This window comes from Camelus dromedarius, chromosome 8 (genome assembly GCF_036321535.1).
Source record: "Camelus dromedarius isolate mCamDro1 chromosome 8, mCamDro1.pat, whole genome shotgun sequence".
Classification (NCBI taxonomy): Eukaryota; Metazoa; Chordata; class Mammalia; order Artiodactyla; family Camelidae; genus Camelus; species Camelus dromedarius.
In genome coordinates this window covers 52,232,238-52,252,355 of record NC_087443.1, presented here as the reverse complement: position 1 = coordinate 52,252,355, position 20,118 = coordinate 52,232,238, and the positions used below count along the sequence as shown (strand labels likewise).

At 37.9% G+C, this 20,118-nt stretch overlaps 1 protein-coding gene across 8 annotated transcripts in view; it reads left to right on the top strand.

Moving 5' to 3' along the window:
- CPEB3 (cytoplasmic polyadenylation element binding protein 3) overlaps positions 1 to 20,118 on the top strand; it is a 164,394-nt gene that overhangs the window by 73,433 nt on the left and 70,843 nt on the right. For 5 of the 8 annotated variants that reach the window (XM_064488220.1, XM_031461384.2, XM_064488223.1 and 2 more), the window contains exon 5: positions 10,864 to 10,887. The exons of the other annotated variants lie outside the window; for them this stretch is intronic. In XM_064488220.1, the coding sequence (XP_064344290.1) occupies positions 10,864 to 10,887 (24 nt within the window). The remainder of the gene's footprint in view (positions 1 to 10,863; positions 10,888 to 20,118) is intronic. 8 annotated transcript variants of the gene reach the window in all.

The following is a 20,118-nucleotide window of genomic DNA, read 5'->3' as shown; positions in this document are numbered from 1 at the left end:
ATGATGCTTTTATGCCAGAATGGGAATAGAGCCAGGCTTGCTAGAATTCCAAATGGAATTTTCCAAAAATTGAAGAGTGCATTGTATTTCAGCTCACCATGAGTGGATATAAGTAAATAATTTATTTTATTTTATTTTAGCAGAATAGTAAGATAGTGAAGGCGTTATTCTGAGATTCTCAGATTGAAGACATTGTGTTTGAGTATTCTGAACTTCTAGAAGACAAGATCCCTGTTTCTATCTGAACAGATTTAGAAGTAAAATTAGTATACAATTGTGGTGTGAATATATTCTAAATGATGACTAATTAAAAAATGGAAAATGGTAATCAGAAAGAGATGTCATGATCTATAAATTCACTCAAGTTCCAAAGTGTTTTGTAGAGATGCTGTACATGAACATGGTAGGGAACCTCAGGGCATTGTTGTTTTGTTTTGACCTTTTCATTTTACAGATGGGGAAGCTGAGGTTCAAGAGACTGTGAATTGGCTAGGGTGACATGATGGAGCCAGGATCAGAACCTTCTGCCTTTAGGTTGAGGGTGATAACTTAATTGTTAACAGTGGTTGCATTATTTTTATGCTAGGTTAATACAAACACAAATTCAGCATCTCTGGGAAAATCATTTTTCTAATATTACTTGTCACCTTGTTTATGTTTTAAATGCTTAATAAATTCTCTTTTGCTGAAAAATAGAGTGATAAACCTGGTCTACATGGCCTGACATTGAATATTATAAGTAAGTAAAGTCTGAAATATTCTTGGCTGGCTTTACTGGACTTTGGGAGAAGTACCTTGTGTGTGTGAATACGTCTGAAGTGCCAGGAGTTGGAATCAGGTGCTTCCAACCTAATAATGAAGATGTAGCAAACTAAAAAGTTACCTGCTTTTCCCTGTGGACTTCCCTATTTGCTTTCTCCACTTGTGTAAGCAGTAGAACCTGGAACTCTCTTTTATAGCACTCACCACACTTGTAATTAAGTGTTTAATGTTGGTGTTTCTCTTTAATACGTATACTTCAGAAGGCAGAGACTAGCTTTTATTCACAGCTGTTCATTGGCTTCAAGGGCAGTGCCCAGCCCATGGAGTAGGTACTCAGTCTGGGAGACTGGAAGAGGGAGGAGGTATCTGAGAGAGACTGTGAGAAGCACAGTGTAACAGCCTTAGAGACTGTCTAGTCCACCTTAGTTCCTTCCTAAAGATATTTTTAACTTTTCCTTTTGGAAGATGGTAATAACATATATGGATGTTGCAGTTAACAGTTTACAGAGTGCTTTCACAGATCTCTGGGCCTTTGTAATGCTTCAAACGGTTTGCCAGGACGTGGTCAGGACTTGCCTTGAGCACCAGTTTTACCCCAGAATTATTCCCTTATCCAAACAAAATATGGCTATGTGCTAGAGCAGTGTATAAAACTGAAATGCAGTTTTTAAGATAAAACTAGAGACTTCAGAGGGTTTTCTAGATTTCAGCAAGTTGTAAGAATGCTCCGTGATCCGTTGCCCTCTGCTTTAGGGGCACTTTGATAGAAAAGTTGAGAGTCAGGGTCATCCTTTCATCTTTATTGAGTTCTTGTTTGAAACATGGCAGTGTCTTCATTTCTAAAAAAGGTAAAAGAACTTGCTGATGTCATACAGCCAGCAAATAGCCATCTATGACTCGGACACACAGGATATTCTGCCAGCCAGCAGAAATCCAGTGTGATTTCTTTTCTTTTGGGTTTTCCAGGAAAGATCACTCAGGTTTTCTGTAGCAACAGTTAGCTAAATAATGTGTTACTGATTGTGAAGAATTAGTGCACTTCCAGAAATGATCAGTTTTACTTTCAGAATGTAGTTTCCCTTGTTAGTGGCAGGAATTTTAACCACGCTTCCACTGAAGCCTCTAGTATCTGCAGACTGGGAATCTGAGATTTGACTGAAGACTTGGTATGTAGATCACCTGGAGGTAAAGTTAAGCATGTGAAACTTCACCTTTTCTTTGTTACCCTCCACACACACATACCTTTGTTATCTGACTAGAGTTTTTGTCTTTGTTTTTGTTTTTGTTTCCCCCTCCCCGGCTTAATATAATGGAAATAATGCAGTTTGTGGGGACCAAACAGATCTGAGTTTAACTCCTGGATCCATCACTCAGTTGTTATGTGTCCTTGGGGAAATTACCTGTGTTTTTTACTCCAAATGGACACATTAATCCTTTTTACCAACAGTAAGGTTAAATGTGCAATGCTCGATTTCCAAACCTGGCAAGAAATACCTAACAAATGCTAGTTTCTGACCCTTCCCTCTTCTACCCCTCCACCTCCGTTTCTTCCTTTTTGAGTTAGCGGTGATTCTTAATCCTGGTTCTGCAATCAAAATGGGAACCAAAATAGAAAACACCTGTGACCACGCCAGCGCCTGTAATTTAATTGGCCTGGGATGAAACCTGGTTGTGGGAGTGGGCGGGACCAGGGGTGGGTGGAAAAGACCGCACCAAGAAGCAGTTATGTCTTGAGAGACCCAGTGCCGCCCTCCCACTCCCTACAGGGTCGCTCTTTGAGCATGAAGGAGTCAGGTATAAGGTATAAGGAGTGTGTGGTGCATTCCCTCCTAGTCTTTCTTTCCCCTCGAGGCTTCATCTGTTTTACTGTTCCCTGAGGTTTTTCCAAGTCCAGCCTAGGAGAGGAAACTGCATTTGAGAGGTCTGGACAGGTGAGGGGAGTGGGCAGTTCTCCCTGTTGCTGGAGTTCTTCCCAAATTCTCAGGTCAGTTCTTTTCCATAAGTTTCTTCCATGAAGGAACCCTCCTTCCCGCACAAGGGGAGCCTTGTTGCTCGGGAGGAGATGGGGAGAGCTGATGAAGGGCCCTGAGCACAACGGTACCCGTTTTGTTCCCCCTCTCTTCCCTCGATATAATCTCTTACCTGTATCGGGGGTTCAGATCTGTAGGATTAGCAAGCATTGGCTGTCCTGAATAATGTAAAAGTTAAGTATTTATGTAAAGTTTGAAGAGACCTCATGAGACTTTGACATAGTGGTTCAAAGAAGATGGTTTATTGAGAACATATGCCAGCTATTTATTTGAGTGCTTGTAGGAGGCATTTTCAGATGTGATTTGGACAGACCGGTCTGTGTAAAATGTAAAATACTCTGTCATGTGATTAGAATCCTTAGAACTTTGCTTGATTTTCTTGCTTTGGGTGGGGGCAGTTAGTGAGCCATTTGGCAACGTGCTACTGAAATAAAAGTAAGGTGGTAATTAACGACTCTCAGTGGAATGCTGTTGGGCCGCAGGTGTGAGGGCGCGTGGACATCAGCTGATGTGCGCGCGTGCGTGCTTACTCTCTCCAACCAGTGATAGCGCAGTGATGCAGGGATTCTTTACGTAGGTTCGTTTCCAGAAAAATCTTTTCAGATTACAAATTTTGAATGATCTTTCTCAGTTTTAATGAGAAATTTAAGACATGGACTTAGAAATTCTCAAGTGATTACTTTGATAACATGTCACATATTGAGAGGTTTAATTAGTAACCCATATGGTAAGTATGGTTTAGAAGTTGATACCTGGTGTACGTGGACACTGCAGGATAGGATAGCGAAGACTTGAACTTACATTTTGGGCAAAATAGGAAAAATAATAGTGGATGGAAATGGAAAGGGTGGTTAGGGGTTTCCTAGGAAGCAGAGAAGAACAGATGTCAAGACGTGTGTATCTAGAGTCCTATCCTGACCAGATAGGTGAGTATATTATAATGATACACTCAGAAGAGTGGGTTGAATTGGTGTGACTGGAACATATGGGTCTGATGTATGGAATAGTGGGAATGAGGATCTGAAAGTTGGTTAGAGGTCAGATGGTGAAGGGCCGTGGATGTTCACACGAGAAGCTTGGACAGACAAGTGTTGTCTTACTGGAAAATTTGGTTTATCTGAAGGAGAATATTCAAGATGATATGGGGTATGGAAAACCATTTCTTATGAAGAATAGCTAAATATAACTTCACTGTAGAAAAAAAGATGAAAAGGAGATAAAGTAATGGCCCTCCAGTAAAAGTGGCATTAGGCTGGTGTTTGTGGTTATGATAATAGAAAGACAGCTGCGAGAAAGAACTTGCTAACTAGAAAGAATGGTCCTACCATGGACTGTAAGTCTTTACGTTTCCAGTCATGTCAATGGAACCCCAACATCCAGGGAGATTCTTTAAGGGCCACTGTGGGGGAAGGATACCTGACAGGTGGGGCTCTGAGTCCCTGTACTCCTTCAACCTGAACAATCTTGTTCAGGGAACAAATATCTCATATTTATTGGGGCTCACTTGTTGGAAGAGAAGGTTCTGGTCCTTAGAAAAAAAGTTTGGGGAAAAAACGCCTGGAAGAGGCTGAAATGAGCTTCCTTATTCCTTTACCTTAACTGTTTTTTTGTTTGTTTTATTAAACTATAGTCAGTTATAATGTGTCAACTTCTGGTATACAGCATAATGTCCCAGTCATGCAAAAAAAAATATATGCACATATATTCATTTTCATATTCTTTTTCATTAAAGTCTTTTACCTTAACTGTTGATTAAGGTATTCTAGCAGAGCCAGGTAGAATGTCTTTGTGTTGGTCGTAGAAGTAATTCCTGTTTTGTTTGGGAGACTGATTAAAGATCTATAAGTTTCCTATAAGATTTTGTAAGCAATGAAACAGAATGTTGTAAAAGTTCAGTTGCTTAGCATGTAGGCTATAGTTTCATATGTTATTAATGACAATTAGATTTTCTGACCAATCCACAAAAATACCTATTACATTATGATTGTAATTCATTAAATAACAGCTTTAAGTGTAGTGGTTAATAAAAAAAACAACAGTGTGATGGTAGTAATGATGAAATGAAACAAAATTTGAGTGAGAAGTTCCTTTTTATTAATCTTAGATTATGATACTAAAAGCAAACTCTTAGAGGGTGATAAGTTTGTGGAAATCCTAAATTAGGGACTTTCTGGGTACTTCCAAGGACTTTATAGATAGTTTGAAATACTGGCTCTGAATTCAGTCTTGGTGGTGAAGAGTAAAGGCTTTTCCAATGTTCACTGACTGGTATGTTACTTGACTCGGGCTGCTATAACAGACTATCCTAGACTGGATGGCTTCAGCAACAGGAATTTATTTTCTCTTAGTTCTGGAGACTGGAAGTCCAAGTCAGGGTGTCAGCAGGATTGGTTTCTCCTGAGGCCTCTCTCCTTGGCTGGCAGGTGGCTGCCAGCTGTGACCTCACACAGCCTTTTCTCTGTGCCTGGACTCTCCTGGTTGTTCTTCTTAAAAGGACATGAGTCCTGTTGAATGAGGGCCCTACCTTTATGGCCCCATTTAACCTTAATTACCTCTTTAAAAATCCTGTCTTCAGGGGGGAGGGTATAGCTCAGTGGTAGAGTGCATGCTAAGCATGCACTAGGTCCTAGGTTCAATCCCCAGTACCTCCATTAAAAAAATAAATAAACAAACCTAATAACTACCTACCCCCCACAAAAAAAAAAAAAATTAAAAAAAAAATCCTGTCTTCAAATACAATCACATTGAAGGTTAGGGCTTCAACCTATGAATTTTGTGGGGGACGCATTTCAATCCATAACAACTGGTGAATGGATAAATTGTGGTATATCCATACTGTGCAGTACTACTCAGCAATAAAGAGAAATGAAATATTAACACATGTAATGACATGGATACATTTTGAAAACATTTTGCTAAGTAAAGGAAATCAAATATATTGATTCCATTTATATGAAGTACAGAGGGCAAACAAAACTACCATACAGAAAGCAGATTGATGGTTGCCAGGGGCCATGGTTCGGAGGATGGAATCAGTAGCAAAAGGGCAAAGGGGAATATTTTAGGGAGATAAACTGTTCTATGTCTTGATTATGACAGTACTAGTTACATGGCTGTATCTGATTACCAAAATTGATCATATTGTAAACTTAAAGTGAATGAGTTTTACTGAATGTAAATAATACATCAACTTAAAAGGAAAAAAAATTGCTTTAGAGCCAGTATGGACTTCGATTCCATCCCAGCTCTGCTCTTTAGGTAGCTGAATAAGCTGGACATCATTCTCTTTGGGTCTCAGGTTGCCCATTTGGAAATGTGTATTATGGTAGTTACTTCGGTAATTAGTATAGACAACATCAGGTGCATTTAGCATATAACGCCTGGAACATGGTAAATTATCAGTAGGTTATTTTATTTTATGATTTTTCTTCTTTATAAACTGTGTAAGTAACATTAGTATTACACTTGACAGTTATTAGTGTTGCTTTTTAGGCTTCAAATAGAATGGAAAGATTTTTCTGAGAAAAATGGTAAGAGTTAAAGAGAGAACAGTAGGAAAAAAGGGATTCTATTTTATTTATTTTTAGGGGGAGGTAATTAGATTTATTTCTTTTTAGAGAAGGGACTGGGGATTGAACCCACGACCTTGTGCATGCTAAGCATGCACTCTACCACTTGAGCTACACCGTTCCCCCAAGGGAGAAGAGATTTTAAAATGTCCAAATACTTTATGTGAATGTAGCAGATGAAAATGTATCCCATTCCTTCAAGCATTCTTTTTACCTACTAAATTCATGTTGGTTTTGGAGGAGTTGATCTTATTATAATTTGCAAGATTTGAGAATTATTGGGGTAAAACTATCTTACATGGCATTTTAAAGACAAAAATAGAGGAAGAGCATTTATGAGACAAACTCCATCACTCCTGCTCTTTGAGAATTTACAGTCTAATTAGGGAAAAAGGCATATTTTTTTTTACTAACTTTAGGATCTTAATCCATCTTGTGTAGAATTTTTTGCGTCACTGATACTTAGATGGAAACTGGAAGGGACCATTAGATGTTCGAAGAGAATTTAATTTTGTATACTAAAATGGTACTCAGAAAGTAATTTTACAAGGTGTTTTTCAGGAAACTGATTTTATTGCAAGGAAGGTAATTAACAGTTTATTCCTACAGTTGACCTTTAACAGTCTTAACAGATATTTCCAAGCCAGTTAGTAAAATGTTGTACTAAGATCTTTGTATCTTGTTCATTTGTTTTCGTAAGTACAGCATCCCAGGGGCTCTGCTCAAGTTCCTGAAATGGGTATGTGTTACTTTGATCCGAAAGAGTGGAGATAGAGATCTCTTTCCTTCTCTGCCTTCATTCTCCCTTTTCTCCCCCTCCTCTCTCCCTCCCTTCTCTCTCTGCTGAGCCACGCATGAGCAGTTTTGAGCCTCTATGTTAGAATCTGTATGTGATATTACTTTGTTTACAGAAACTTCAGCAACTTTGGATAAATCCATGTAGCTGAAGATTTAGTTTAGATTTTAAAATCAGATCATAAGTTGCCCTCAGGGAATCACAAGTATGAGTGCAGCCATTCGAAACCGAGTGCAGGCCAAGTCATAAGGAGTAACAGATGATCCCTCTTCAGTGCTGCCTCCTGCACCTAGCAAAGCACCGTACCGTCAGCACGGGGTTGCCGCTCACAGTGTGCTAGTCGTTGGTCCTGTACACTGATTTTTAGAATAGCTCTGGCATATCCCCCTGCAAAGTGCGTGCACCCTTTTGTATTTGTTCTGATAGATTGAAAATAAGTCTTGAATTTTTTTTTTCAGTTTAAGATTATTCAGGTTTAGGATTTAAAGACTACAAAAGTATTAGCATTTTGGACTTCCTGCATTAATCTTACAACCTTTATCCCAGTGAACCAGTCTAAAATATTTATAATATTTTGTTTTCCATTAAAGTATAATATATATGCCAAACAATGCACAGATCATAAATATGTCTTGATGTATTATCACAAATTGAACGCAAATTAACCAGTACCTAGATAAAGATCAAAACATTATGAATACTCCAAAACCTCCCTCAGGCTTTCTTCCAGTTAATACTCCTAGCCAAGGGTAACCACTACCTTGACTTCTAGAAAGTAAGTGTAGTTTTTTTATGGGGCCTAAAATTGTTTAATATATAATGAAATAGTAACAGAATTTTATCTGTAATGATGATGATGATTGATAATAAAGAATTAAAGTTCTTGGAGGAAATAGAACTTTGAAAGTTTATCACATCTTATATCTAGTATAAATCTATACTAGCATAGGATATATTACATAGAATTAGTCACATTACTTTCTTTTTTTCTATGTGGAATCGTTTTGTGTTGCCTCATGTAAGTTTACGTACTCAGTATTCTTTCTTGTTTAAAAGTCGTATTTGTTCTCAGGGGAAAGCACTACTTTTATGCTTCTAAATTTCTCTCCTTGATGTTCACTTCATTACCTCTTCCTTAGGGAAGAGTTTGACTGTAATTAGTCTATTTGCAAATGGCCCTCATGAGCAAATGTTTAATCACCAACAGAGGTGGCCTACATTCAGAAGGCCATCATGGCGTGTATTACTCCCTCTCTTGATTGCACACTCAGTTAACAAGCCGTATTTGTTGAGTATCAGCTTGATACAGAGCATTCCACCAGGTGCATTAGATATTAGGAGAAGTGTAAGATATTGACTTTGTCCTCTAGGAATTTAACATGATAGTAAGGTGGTTGAAAGTGTAGACTCTGGAGCCAGAGTGCTTAGATTCATATTCCAAGTCTACCACTTCCTGAGCTGTGTGATTTTAGGCAAGATACTTAATTCTGTGTCCCATTTTCCTTGTTTGTAAGAAGAGGCTAATAAGAATACTTAAGTCATAAAGATGTGAGGTATATTAAATGATACTAATACATATAAAGCTTTTTGAACTACTCCCCTCATGTAGTAAGTACTCAGTAAGTTTTAGCTGCTATAATAATAATCACCATAGAGATCATAGATAAAACTATTGAAATTTGGACCAAGGTAGCACATCATTATTCCATAATGAATGAAAGCAAATTGAATCATCTCAGATCACTGCTTTAAATTGGCTGCCTATTCCATATGACATCTTGCCTCCATGTTATCAGAGTCTCCAGACTGACATGAACCAATTTACTGTCTTGGATTAAAAATGAGAAAAGAGGAGAATCTATAAAAATTGTGAGAGTTTAAGGAAGCTTTGATTAAAACTCCCAAATGTATCTTTTGCAGCTTTTCCCTCGTCTCCAATTCAGGATGCCCCTCCCCACGCCAAGCCTTTCTGGATCTGTCCACTTTGTGTTCTGTGTTACCTGAATATTTAGCAATTGAAGACTTGAGTGAGCAGTATTCTCATTTATCCTTTGGGGTGTTAAGGTCTGATGAGTCATTTGTACCTTAGTATGGTAATCAGATTATTTTTCTTTGAGTATCTCCCAGAAATCATATACAATGAAAGAATGGGAATGTGTTGTTTGGGAAAGAAATGAGTAATTTTGAAATACAGAATGTTTTATTTCCTCTCTAAATAGAGGTTTTGCAGTAAGGGGGTGTTGGGCAGCATGACATCATTGGGGATGGAGGAAGGGACAAAGAAATAAATGGTAGGATGCCAAAACTTATTTAATCTCTTTTTCAAAGTGTTGTCTGTTAGTATTGATTCACCCATATTAGCATATGTAAAGCAGGCTTTTTGGGGGGCCAGGCTAGGAAACTACCATTTATTATACATTCTTTGGGAAGATGAATTCCAGGTTCTAAAAATAAAAAGTGTGAAAGTTCCTTAATTGTTTTTTTTTTTTTGTTTTTTGAATGCATTCCCTTTGTAAGTGAAGTAAACAGTAATTGCTATGTAAATTCTGAAAAGCTGTTTTTCACTGAGAGTTACAGTAATGGAAGGAGTTAGAGTAAGTAGGGTTTGAACTGGAAAATCCTTTTAATGTTAGTGTCAAAGGTGCATAGGTGAGAGAGAGTGTTATGTCTGGAGAAAAGTGGGAACTAGAAGGTGAGATTGGCCAAGTGGTATTTCAAATTTCTAGCTGAAAAGTCTGAATTCTCTTCCTAGTAGAGAAGTAATTTTCTTTGATGCTTCTTTATACTGCAAATGTAACCCCAAATTATCCTTGTTTTTTGATTTTAAGTGAATATTATAACATTTCAATCCTTTAGAAAATGGATTTGAGTTTTCATTTATTTTTATAGAGCCCGAGGTTTCAAATTTGAAAAACTTTCCACTTTGAAGGTCACCTTAGATGACAAGAACTCCCAGCAATATATGTATGATACCACAGTCTAGCTCCATTGAACATTGTGACAGTGTGTTCTGTGGGCCTTGAGTTTTGAAGGGGAAGAAAATCTTGAAAGTTCTCTGTTCTTCAGCTTAGCCTGGCGTGTACCCATTGCCTTAATCCCTTTCTCCTTTTTCAGTTCCCTTTCTAGATGAAAAAGATACTGTTTCCCCCCCATCTGTGATACTGTATGGAAAGTAAAATGAGGAAACTAAGAGAAACTTCATAGAAAAATTTACGGAAACACATTCTGTAAAGCAAGAGCTAATTGTAAAATGTCTGTACAGTTTTTAGGGGACTCTGTGAAGTGTGTGTGTGAGTGTGTGTGTGTATGTGTGTGAATGGTTTTTTCCTTTAAAGTGATGTCTGGTGGTAATATATAGTACAAATGATGATTTAGAAATCAAAAAATTTTCAAAGACTCTGTTTATCTATATCTGATGTAGATAATGGGCCGCCATATTAATCTTTATACGGCTTGTGAAACTTAAGCACCCATTGTGTCTTTTCCAGTGGCTGCCACATCCAGTTGGATTTCTCTTTAAGCCTGTGATTTAATTTGTACTCCTTAAAGATTTTCTTATAATATGTCTGTAGAGAAGTTGAACGGTATCCCCAGATTAATTAATTCTGAGAATACTTAGAAAAGGTTTGTGTGAATATTTTTTTTTATTTCTAAATTCACAACTTTGATACAAATACCCATGGTTTTCTTCTGTGTTTACATGCAGCCAGGAGCTATGGGCGGAGACGAGGTAAAAATTTTTTTAATGAGATCTTTTGCTTGCCAAATTGTAAATAAGTATGAGTGTGTGTGTGTTTATACCTGTGTGTGTGTGTAAAGCAATACTTATTGTATGATATGTTGTTCTAGCTTAATTATTTTAGTGACATAATTCTCATCATGTTCACTATAATTATTTTTCATTGTTGGTTGGTAATTTTTTTTTTAATCCTAGTAAGAACATAGCAAAGACTATTTCTAACTGGAAGTTTTTGTTACATGGTTTATTGTGAATGATCTTGAGAAAATAAAGACCAAGCTTTTTTTTTTTTCTTTCTTTTTTGTCCTGTCTTCCACTGTGTTCTTTTCACACTACTTAGAAGAAAGAAGCTAGGTTTTAGAGGGCAGTTCTTGATCTTAGTAGGTGGACTGGTGAATTTTTTTTGTGTTTACAGCCAGAGGTAGATTTACCTTGAAGCTAAATGAAACTTAAGTTTCAGGAGCCCTCACTTTCATGGGTCCCTGCTAAGGTCTTTATTTTTGTATTCTTTTTCTGAAAGAGGGATCCTCAACTTGCACAGATTGTAGTCCCCGTAAAGCTTGCATTCTCTCCTGGTCGCACCCAAGCTTTCATTTGTGCATTGCTGTAATCTTTCTAAAGCATTTCATATCTGTAATTTGTTCACATAATTTCATGAAATAGGGTGAGTCTAGTGTAGTAGAAAAAGTATGAGATTTAGGGTCAGAGACCTAGGTTGTCATCATAGCTTCATCACTTACGTCTGGTATCGTCATCTGGTAAATCATGAGGTAATAAAACCAAGCTTGTCCAACTTCAAGAATATTAGTTGGTGAAATTATAGTATTAAAAAATGGGAGAGGAAAACCTCTCCATGCAAACTAAAAGCATTCCACAAATGTCATTTGCTGTGGTGCTCATTTGCAGAAGCTGGGAGAGGTGAAGTCATTTTCTTGCCATGTGATCTCAAGTTAAAGTCAGAGCCAAGTCCAAAACCTTTGTCTTTTGGCTGCTTACTGGGTAACGTTTATTGTTCATCAGGCTGTCTCTGACTTTGTAGTTGAGTACTGAAGACAGGATAATAATATTATATTCATAGTATTTTATTATTTATTCCACAGTAAATATTCGTTGAATGGGTGAATACTGGTAAAACCTATGTATTTGCTTTACCATTGAAACCTTCCTTCATGGTGGAATCATACAGTCAGTTTTTTTTTTTAACATTTTTTATTGATTTATAATTATTTTACAATGTTGTGTCAAATTCCAGTGTTCAGCACAATTTTTCAGTTATTCATGGACATATACACACTCATTGTCACATTTTTTTCTCTGTGAGTTATCATAACATTTTGTGTATATTTCCCTGTGCTATACAGTGTAGTCTATTCTACAATTTTGAAATCCCAGTCTATCCCTTCCCACCGTCCACCCCCCTGGTAACCACAAGTCTGTATTCTCTGTCTGTGAGTCTATTTCTGTCCTTTATTTACGCTTTGTTTTTGTTTGTTTGTTTGTTTTTGTTTTTGCATACAGTCAGTTTTGTTTTCACTTTATGGTGAACAGAAATATGGTAAAGTTGATTATTTTTTAACCATGGAAGTAAATGCCATCAAACATTTTTAACCTTACGATTTTAAATTTTCAAGTGTAGAAAATCATATTACTAGAAATTATTTTGTAAGATACATTTTTTTTCATGTTGCTAGAAAATGGATCACTCTCAGGAAGGAATAGGGAAGGCCACCATCTGGAGGGTAGAGAGCAGGGGTTATTCTCTTCTTAGACACTGATCAGTTACCAGATCTTGTCTGGTTTCTTATTTCCCCTCTGGTTTCTCGGGCCTTGACCCTCTCTTTCCATTTCTTTTATTTCATCTTTCTGAAACACCACTTTGTCCGTCTCACCCTCTTTCTCCATTCAGAATGCCCCATCATCTGGCTTCTCCCTGTTTCACCCACCTCATCATCTGCATTTTTTTCCCACCTCACCTTCCCCTGACCAATCCCTGTGCTTTCCCACTGTCGAGCCATTGCAAGTGCTGTCCACCTTTCCTCTCATTTACTTACCTAAAACCTGTCCTTAGTTCATGCATCCACGCCTAATTCAAGTCTTACCCGCTCCCAGGAAGCCTTGCCCAGTGGCCTCACAGGCAGTGTTTCCCTCTGCTTCTGTTCCCTCACATTCTTCCTGCCTTCTCTGTATGCCCTGATTCTTCAACAAGGACAATTGTCTCTTGTGCCTATGACTGTGACCTACATAGAGCTACCACTTATTAAGTGCTTATTGTTGAGAATTGTTTTTGAAGTACAATCCCACATCTGTGCAGACCAGAGTTTGGTATTATGGTTTTTTTTTTTAAATTATCTTATATTTTAAAATCATAGTATGTTAAATGCAAGAACATAAGACCACCTGTAGTTTCTGAACTCCTGCAAAAATAATTACTCTTCCTGCTTCTGTGTTGCCTTCCCCATATCTATTTGTAAGGTTTGACTTAATCGTTTTTTCAGAAACCATGATCATTTTTGCATCAAGAGCTAAGCTAAACACTCCCTAGAATGACTTGGTCACTACTCTCTATAAGTTTGTGGTTTGATAGTTGTAAATGAAGAAAATAATGACAAAAGAGAGAAAGTATGGGGCAGAGAAGGGGAGAGAGAGCACTGAAAGACTTGAGAGTTGATTTTCTGTAATGAGAAAAGACTAGGCAGAAAATTTTTGTTTCATGCTTTTAGTCTTTTCTTCCCAAGCTGAAAAAGAAAAGCCATCTTCATAAAGTATAGCGACTTAGTCATATGGGATGGGCAGGTGTACCTCATATCCAGTCTCACTCCCTGAAATATACTCATCTGGGCCAGCATCACATAGTATACATTTGATAACCTGGCAGATTTCCCCATACTCAGTTATTTGTGTGATCAGGAGTTATAAGTTTGATTTCTTTCCTCCAGACAAAATTTAGATTTCCCCCCAAAAGCATAAAAAGTGAACTTGTTGATATATGTTACTTTAACTGTGATTAAAGTGTAGCTGTAACTCAAAATCTATGCATTACATACATGTTGGTAAATATTTTAGGAATAGAGGGCAAAGGGAATTATCTGTGACAATTTTGAGATCTGTCAGCAAGAATTAGGCCAGTGGAATCTTTCACCTCTCCTGATAAACCTGGAAAAGCTTCCTGGAATAGGTAGAATTTCAGGAACTATTTGGATGATGGAAGGGGAGTGGGAAGCAAAGCACTCCAGGTATCTGATTCAACTTAAAAAAAACCTTCGAGGTGAGATTGGTATGACCAGATGCTTGGAGCATGTGTCCGTGAGTGTATGCAGTGGGGGCCAGCTGGAGAGGAGACGCTGGCAATGAGATGGGCTGTGCTGCCCTGATGAATAGTTTTTGACACAGTTATGTCAGGCTTTACAAGGAGAGTTTTCTGATACAAATAAGGAAAACAGGAGAGAACTTGCACATCAGTTGACGGCGTAGCCAGGGAATCCAGTATTGGAGGGTAGACTCTTTGGCAAACCAAGCACTTCCAGTAGTGTGGTTGAAATGGTAATAGTTGGAAAGAAGAATTAGGTGTGAAAGGATAGGATCTGAAAATGCATATTGATTGTATATAAAGTATGTAAAAATTCAATTCAATTTCCCAATGATACCCACTTTTATTTTCGAGGTGCGTACCAGTAGACAAATGTTGATTTCCCTTGTGGAATCAAAATGACAGCAAAGAATGTTAACATTTTCTTACTGGAATGTTTCTGACTTCCAGAAGCTTTGACATGCATCTTAGCTGCAGCCCTTGTTAGAAACTAGCCTGATAGCTTGTGTTGTGTATGATCTTGCTTACACATTTAGCAGCACACTTGATTAGAATGTATGTTGTGTTTTTATTCTGCATGAATTTTTATGGTTTCTGGGAGACTTTTGTCTGTAAGTAGAGATGTTGGCTATGCCAGCGCTCTTGGTGTTTAACAGAATTTCTTAGTTAAAGGGCAGCAAGAAAATACAAAAGATATTTTAAAATAATGTAAATGAGCAAATGCAAAGAATGATTGGAGTTACTACTGGATTGGTGTTACTGTTGTAAAATGTACTTCTGTGTATATTTATTCCTTACAAATCTATTGACATTAATGGATGATTTAGTCAATAACAAAGGCTCTAAGAATCTAATAAAACAAACTTGCGTAGGAATTGGGTCTTACCGCCAAAAGCCTGCTCAAAGGAGAAGAGATCTGCTGTGTCAGTGAGACTGTGATACAAACATACCATCCTGCTAATTCTAACCCAGTTATGGGAGCTTTCTTGTCTAAAGGAATGGGTGGTCCTGGAGTGACACATAGACAGCTGAAGACATTTCTGAATTTTCATGGTTATAATACCTGAAATGTTACTGCTTATAGTGGTAGGAAAATTTGAGCACAAGTGGTGGTGAGGGAAATGAGACCACTAGATTTTCACTTTTGTAGGAAGTTGGTCTGGGAGGAGCCTAAACTAATAATGAAGGAGGGGTTCTGGGCTGTCCACCCTAATTTTATTTAGTAAGTTGTTTGTGTGTTTACTGTGGATCAGATGCCGTGCTAGACTCTAGATCTAGTCTCCCTGCTGAGTGTTCACTCTAGTGGGAAAGAAAGACAGTAAGTCAATAAGACAGAACATTTTTATACTCAAAAGTTGTGATAAGAACTAGGCAGGAAAAATGGGAGGTTCCCTCTGAGGTAAGATAGTATTCTCTGAAGAGATGTTATTTAAACTGAAATCCAAAGGATGGAAAGGCAGCTATCTTTAAATAAATTTTTTATTATGGAAGTTTCCAAATATACACTAAAATAGAATAATTTAATGAACTATATACCCATCACTTAACTTCAACATTTTTGCCGATCTTGTTTCATATAATCCCCCACTTTTTTCCCTTAGACTATTTTAAAGGAAATTCCAGACATCATAAGACAGCTATTTTAAGAGGCTTGAAGCATAGTACTGATAAATACTGCAACACTGATAAACCTTGAAATTCACATTACGCTAAGTGAAAGAACACAATTACAAACGATCACATATTGAATGATTCCATTTTTATGAAATGTCCAGAATAGGCAAATCTGTTGAGACAGAAAGTAGACTAATGGTTGCCCAGGGATGAGAGACGGTTCAAGGAAAATGGGGAATGACTGCTAATGGGTTAAAAGGATGAATTGTATAATATGTGAATTACATCTTAATAAAGATGTATTAAAAGGGGGCAGTTGGGGGTGGGAGGGTGGTGCTTGAGGCAAGAAAGGGCTTTGTGTGTTTGAGGAAGTACATGGAGCCCAGAATGGCTGAGTCTGGTGGGAGAGAAAGGAGGGTGTATTAAGATGAGGTTGGAGGAAGGAAGGAAATCTGATCTTGCTGGGCTTTAGCTCCTGGTAAGGTGTTTGAACTTGGTCCAAGTACAAGAAGAAAGCTATGAATGTTTTAAAGCAGGGTCAAGTGATCGGATTTATGTTTTTACAAGAGCACTCTGGCAGTTGTTTGGAGTGGAGTGAGAGGAGTGGGTTGTCTAGTTCAGAATGAGGGTAGTAGTCTAGGCAAGCGATGATGGGGTTTTAGGATAGGGTGATGGCAATGGAGTTGGAAAGAAGTGGATAAATGGAAGGTATATTCTGGGAGTAGAATCGGCCCTCCTTAACGGCATTAGATTGAAGTACTGAATGGGGAGAGCAAATAAGGAAGATTCAAAAATGATGTTCGGGTTCTAGCCTGAGCAATTGGGTGAATTATGATGCCATGTATTGAAATGGGAATGGGAGAGAATAGATTTAAAGTAGATGTCAAGAGTACATTTAGAAACTAACACAACATTGTAAATCAACTTTGCTTCAATAACTAACTAAATTAATTAAAAGGAAAAAGAAAAGAAAAAGTTCATTTTTAAACACATTCAGTTTGTGATGCCTAAGAGATACTGACATTGTATTACCAAGTAAGATGTATTTTTATCTGTTTGTATATTAGGGTTTTAGGTAAGATTTTTGTGTAGTAAAAGGAATGCCACTGGCTGCCCCCAGAAATTTGAAAACCATTCACCTAGTTCAAATCTCTCATTATGTAAATGAGACTCAGGTAAGTGAAATGTCTTGTGCAAGATCACAGAGTAAAGCCTAGGCTGGAACCTGACTATCTTGACTTCCAGGCATTTTTTTTTTTCTAATGGGAGTCATGCCTCATAATCTTTTTAAAAGAATTTTTTTTTATTTTTAAATCTTTAAAGTGACTTATTTCTGAGCTAGTTGCAAAACTACGATGAAAAGGGTCAGGCTTTGAATGAAAGTATTGGGACAGGGCCCTGGAGCGTGGGCCCTGGATTGATAGCAGAGACGTGGGAGCTCAGAGGTGAGGTCCGAGCAGTTTTGGCAGCCCAGCATGGCCAGTGGGCTTTTGTTTTCCTATCATAAGCTGCAGGAAAGGGAGGGTGCTGGGCAAGAGTTCTTTTGGATAACGCTTCCATGCTCTAGTACTTAGCAGGTTTCTTATTTGGCAGTTGTCTTACCAGGCTCCTTTAGCTTTAAATCATCTCTCCATCAGAGAGTGTTTGTCCAATTACTGGATCAAAAACTACATTCTGGTTATTAATTGAAAATAGAGATGAGAAAACCAGACCATTGTTGGAAGAGAAAGCCAGATGGCCAAAGTGCAGCTGTCGAGAAGCATTTCTCCTGCTTCTGTTGAAATATTGCATATGAATATTTTATGTGGAAGTATCACGAGATTCTAAAACAGATTCATATGCTAGGTACGTAAGAATATAATTTTTGGTAAGGAACGTGACTTACTGACAACATTTCAGTCTTGGGGAATGCTTTAAAGAAAAGAAGTATGTCAGAGAGATGCAAGTTAGTAGCAGGGCCTCTCATGGGACACAATTTGGGTACAGCCTCTTAAGTTTCAGTTCCTAGTAACACACATCCAGGAACTAAAATTTTATTTACCAGTCTTCCCAGGGACTATTTGCCGTAGAGGGATGATTTATGCCAACCAAATGAATGCACGAATACCCACCTCTCGAGGATCACTGGACAAATCAGAATACCAGTGTTTTAACTTATCATGGGGATGGTTGTAATAGAAATACAATTTCAGTGGCTGAGTATTTGTCTACTAGTTCAAGAGCCACCTCTTCACAGTAGAAAGGCACTAAATTAATTAATAGAACAGTCTTTCAGGATTTATTATCAGAGCATAGAGAAATTTATGGTTTTCAGGCTCTGGAAACATCAAATGAGCCCTTTTGTCCCACAGAAGAGTATTCCCACCAGTATGATAAAACCCACCTATCTCCTGTTGGTTTGCACTAGGCAAACACTACAGTTTCTTAATCTACTCTTTTGTCTTTTATTTTCCATTATTATTATTTTTTTAAATTTATTTTTTTTTTGAAGGGGGAGGTAATTAGGTTCATTTATTTATTTATTTTTAGAGGAGGTACTGGGGATTGAACCCAGGACCTTGGGCATGCTAGGCAGTCCCTCTACCACTGAGCTATACCCTCCCCCAACTCTTCTATCTTTTTAATACTTCCTGCAGACTAACTCTTTGTTCCATCAGCACTTCAGGCAGTTATGTTACAGTAAGGTTGACTAGATTATAGATTTTTTATGTTCTATTTCTGAGGATCTACTTTTCTTAACATGTTTGACTTTGGATGTTTCCCAAGGCTCCCATATACTTCACACAGTGTCTCTCTTAGTGCCTGTCTTCTGTGGACAGATAATCTGCATTTCAGTGGTTCTTAAATTTGAGCTTAGGAATCACTGGGGAAATTTGTTAAAAGTGCTGATTTTCAAGTTTGACCTTCATAATTCAGATTAAGTAGATCTGGGGACTGAGCTCTGAGACCTATATCCTTAGTTCTTACCTACAGTTAGAGAGATACATCATGTGTGTGAATTCTTAGCAGTTTCATTTGCAGGGGCAAGTTTATTACTAGAGTCTATGGCACTCTATATAGTAATAATAAGACAGAGGCTTGGTTTTAAACCTTGGAAACTTTCTCAAGTACCCATAAGCGATTTTTAAAACAGTTCAAATTTTTACAATTAACTCTTGCTTTTATTTTCTTTGCCAAAATACTCTGGGGAAGCTGTGGTTATGTTGGCCATGCAGAAAGAAAAGTTCTCTTTGTTCCAGAATGTCTTGAACATCAGCTGCTTCTCCTTCACTGCTCTGGTTTGAGACTTCCTCATCTCTTATCTGGACAATCACAGATTTCTTCAGACTCTCACCCCACCCACCCTTCTCTCCCTGGGTGCAAATTACTGGTGGAGGTGATGTAAGATTTGGGGTAGTGGGAATAACGTGGTCAGAGGCATCTTAGAGACATCATTCTGACGGGATGGAAGATGGATTAGATGGATGTATCAGAGTCTCCACGGAGTGAGTGTAGTTTTTTTTTTTTTCTTAAAGCTAGTATTAGAATGAAATATTAAATTTGGAAAATGAGGAGATTTCCTGTTGCTTTTGTAATATAGAGTACAAAATCTAATGCTTGAACAAATAGAAGCAAGAGAGAAGGTCTCAATTTTCTAGGAACACAGTCCCATCTCTTGCCATCCTCACACCTGTATACTGTGTTCCATCATATATTTGCACTTACTGTGTTCCTTTTTTTTTTTTTTTCGCTGCTGCATCACTTTTAACACTTACTGAATACCTTATATATGCTCTTATTAGGACCTGAAGATACAGAGGTGAATGAGATTAAATCGGTCCCTGTCCTAATAGCGCTTACAGTTTAAATGGAGTTGGGGAACAAGATACCAAATACATACACACATGATAGCATAATGGTAACGGAAAAAATGTTTGAGAATGTGCTGTGAGTGGATAGGAAAGGGCATCTAATCTAATCTAGAAGGTCAGGAAAGTTCCACCTGAGTTTCAATGACTTTTCAGCTTAGACCTGAAGAATGAACAGGAATGAACTATGCAACGGAGGAGTGGAGAGGAAGGTGTTTGTTTTGGGTCGGGGGACATCTTGTCCTTAGGGCCTGAGGCCGGGAGGAATAATGAGGAATTTCTAAGGAGGTCTGTGTGATCGAGGGCTTAGTGAACCAGAGGGACAGGCGGAAACTATGACATAGGAGAGGAAGGCAGAGGCCTTACAGTTTACAGTTTTTGTACTTTATCCAAAAAGGGGGAGAAGGGATTTAAGGATAGGGGTGAAGAGTGTGGTTACACATTCAGATTAAT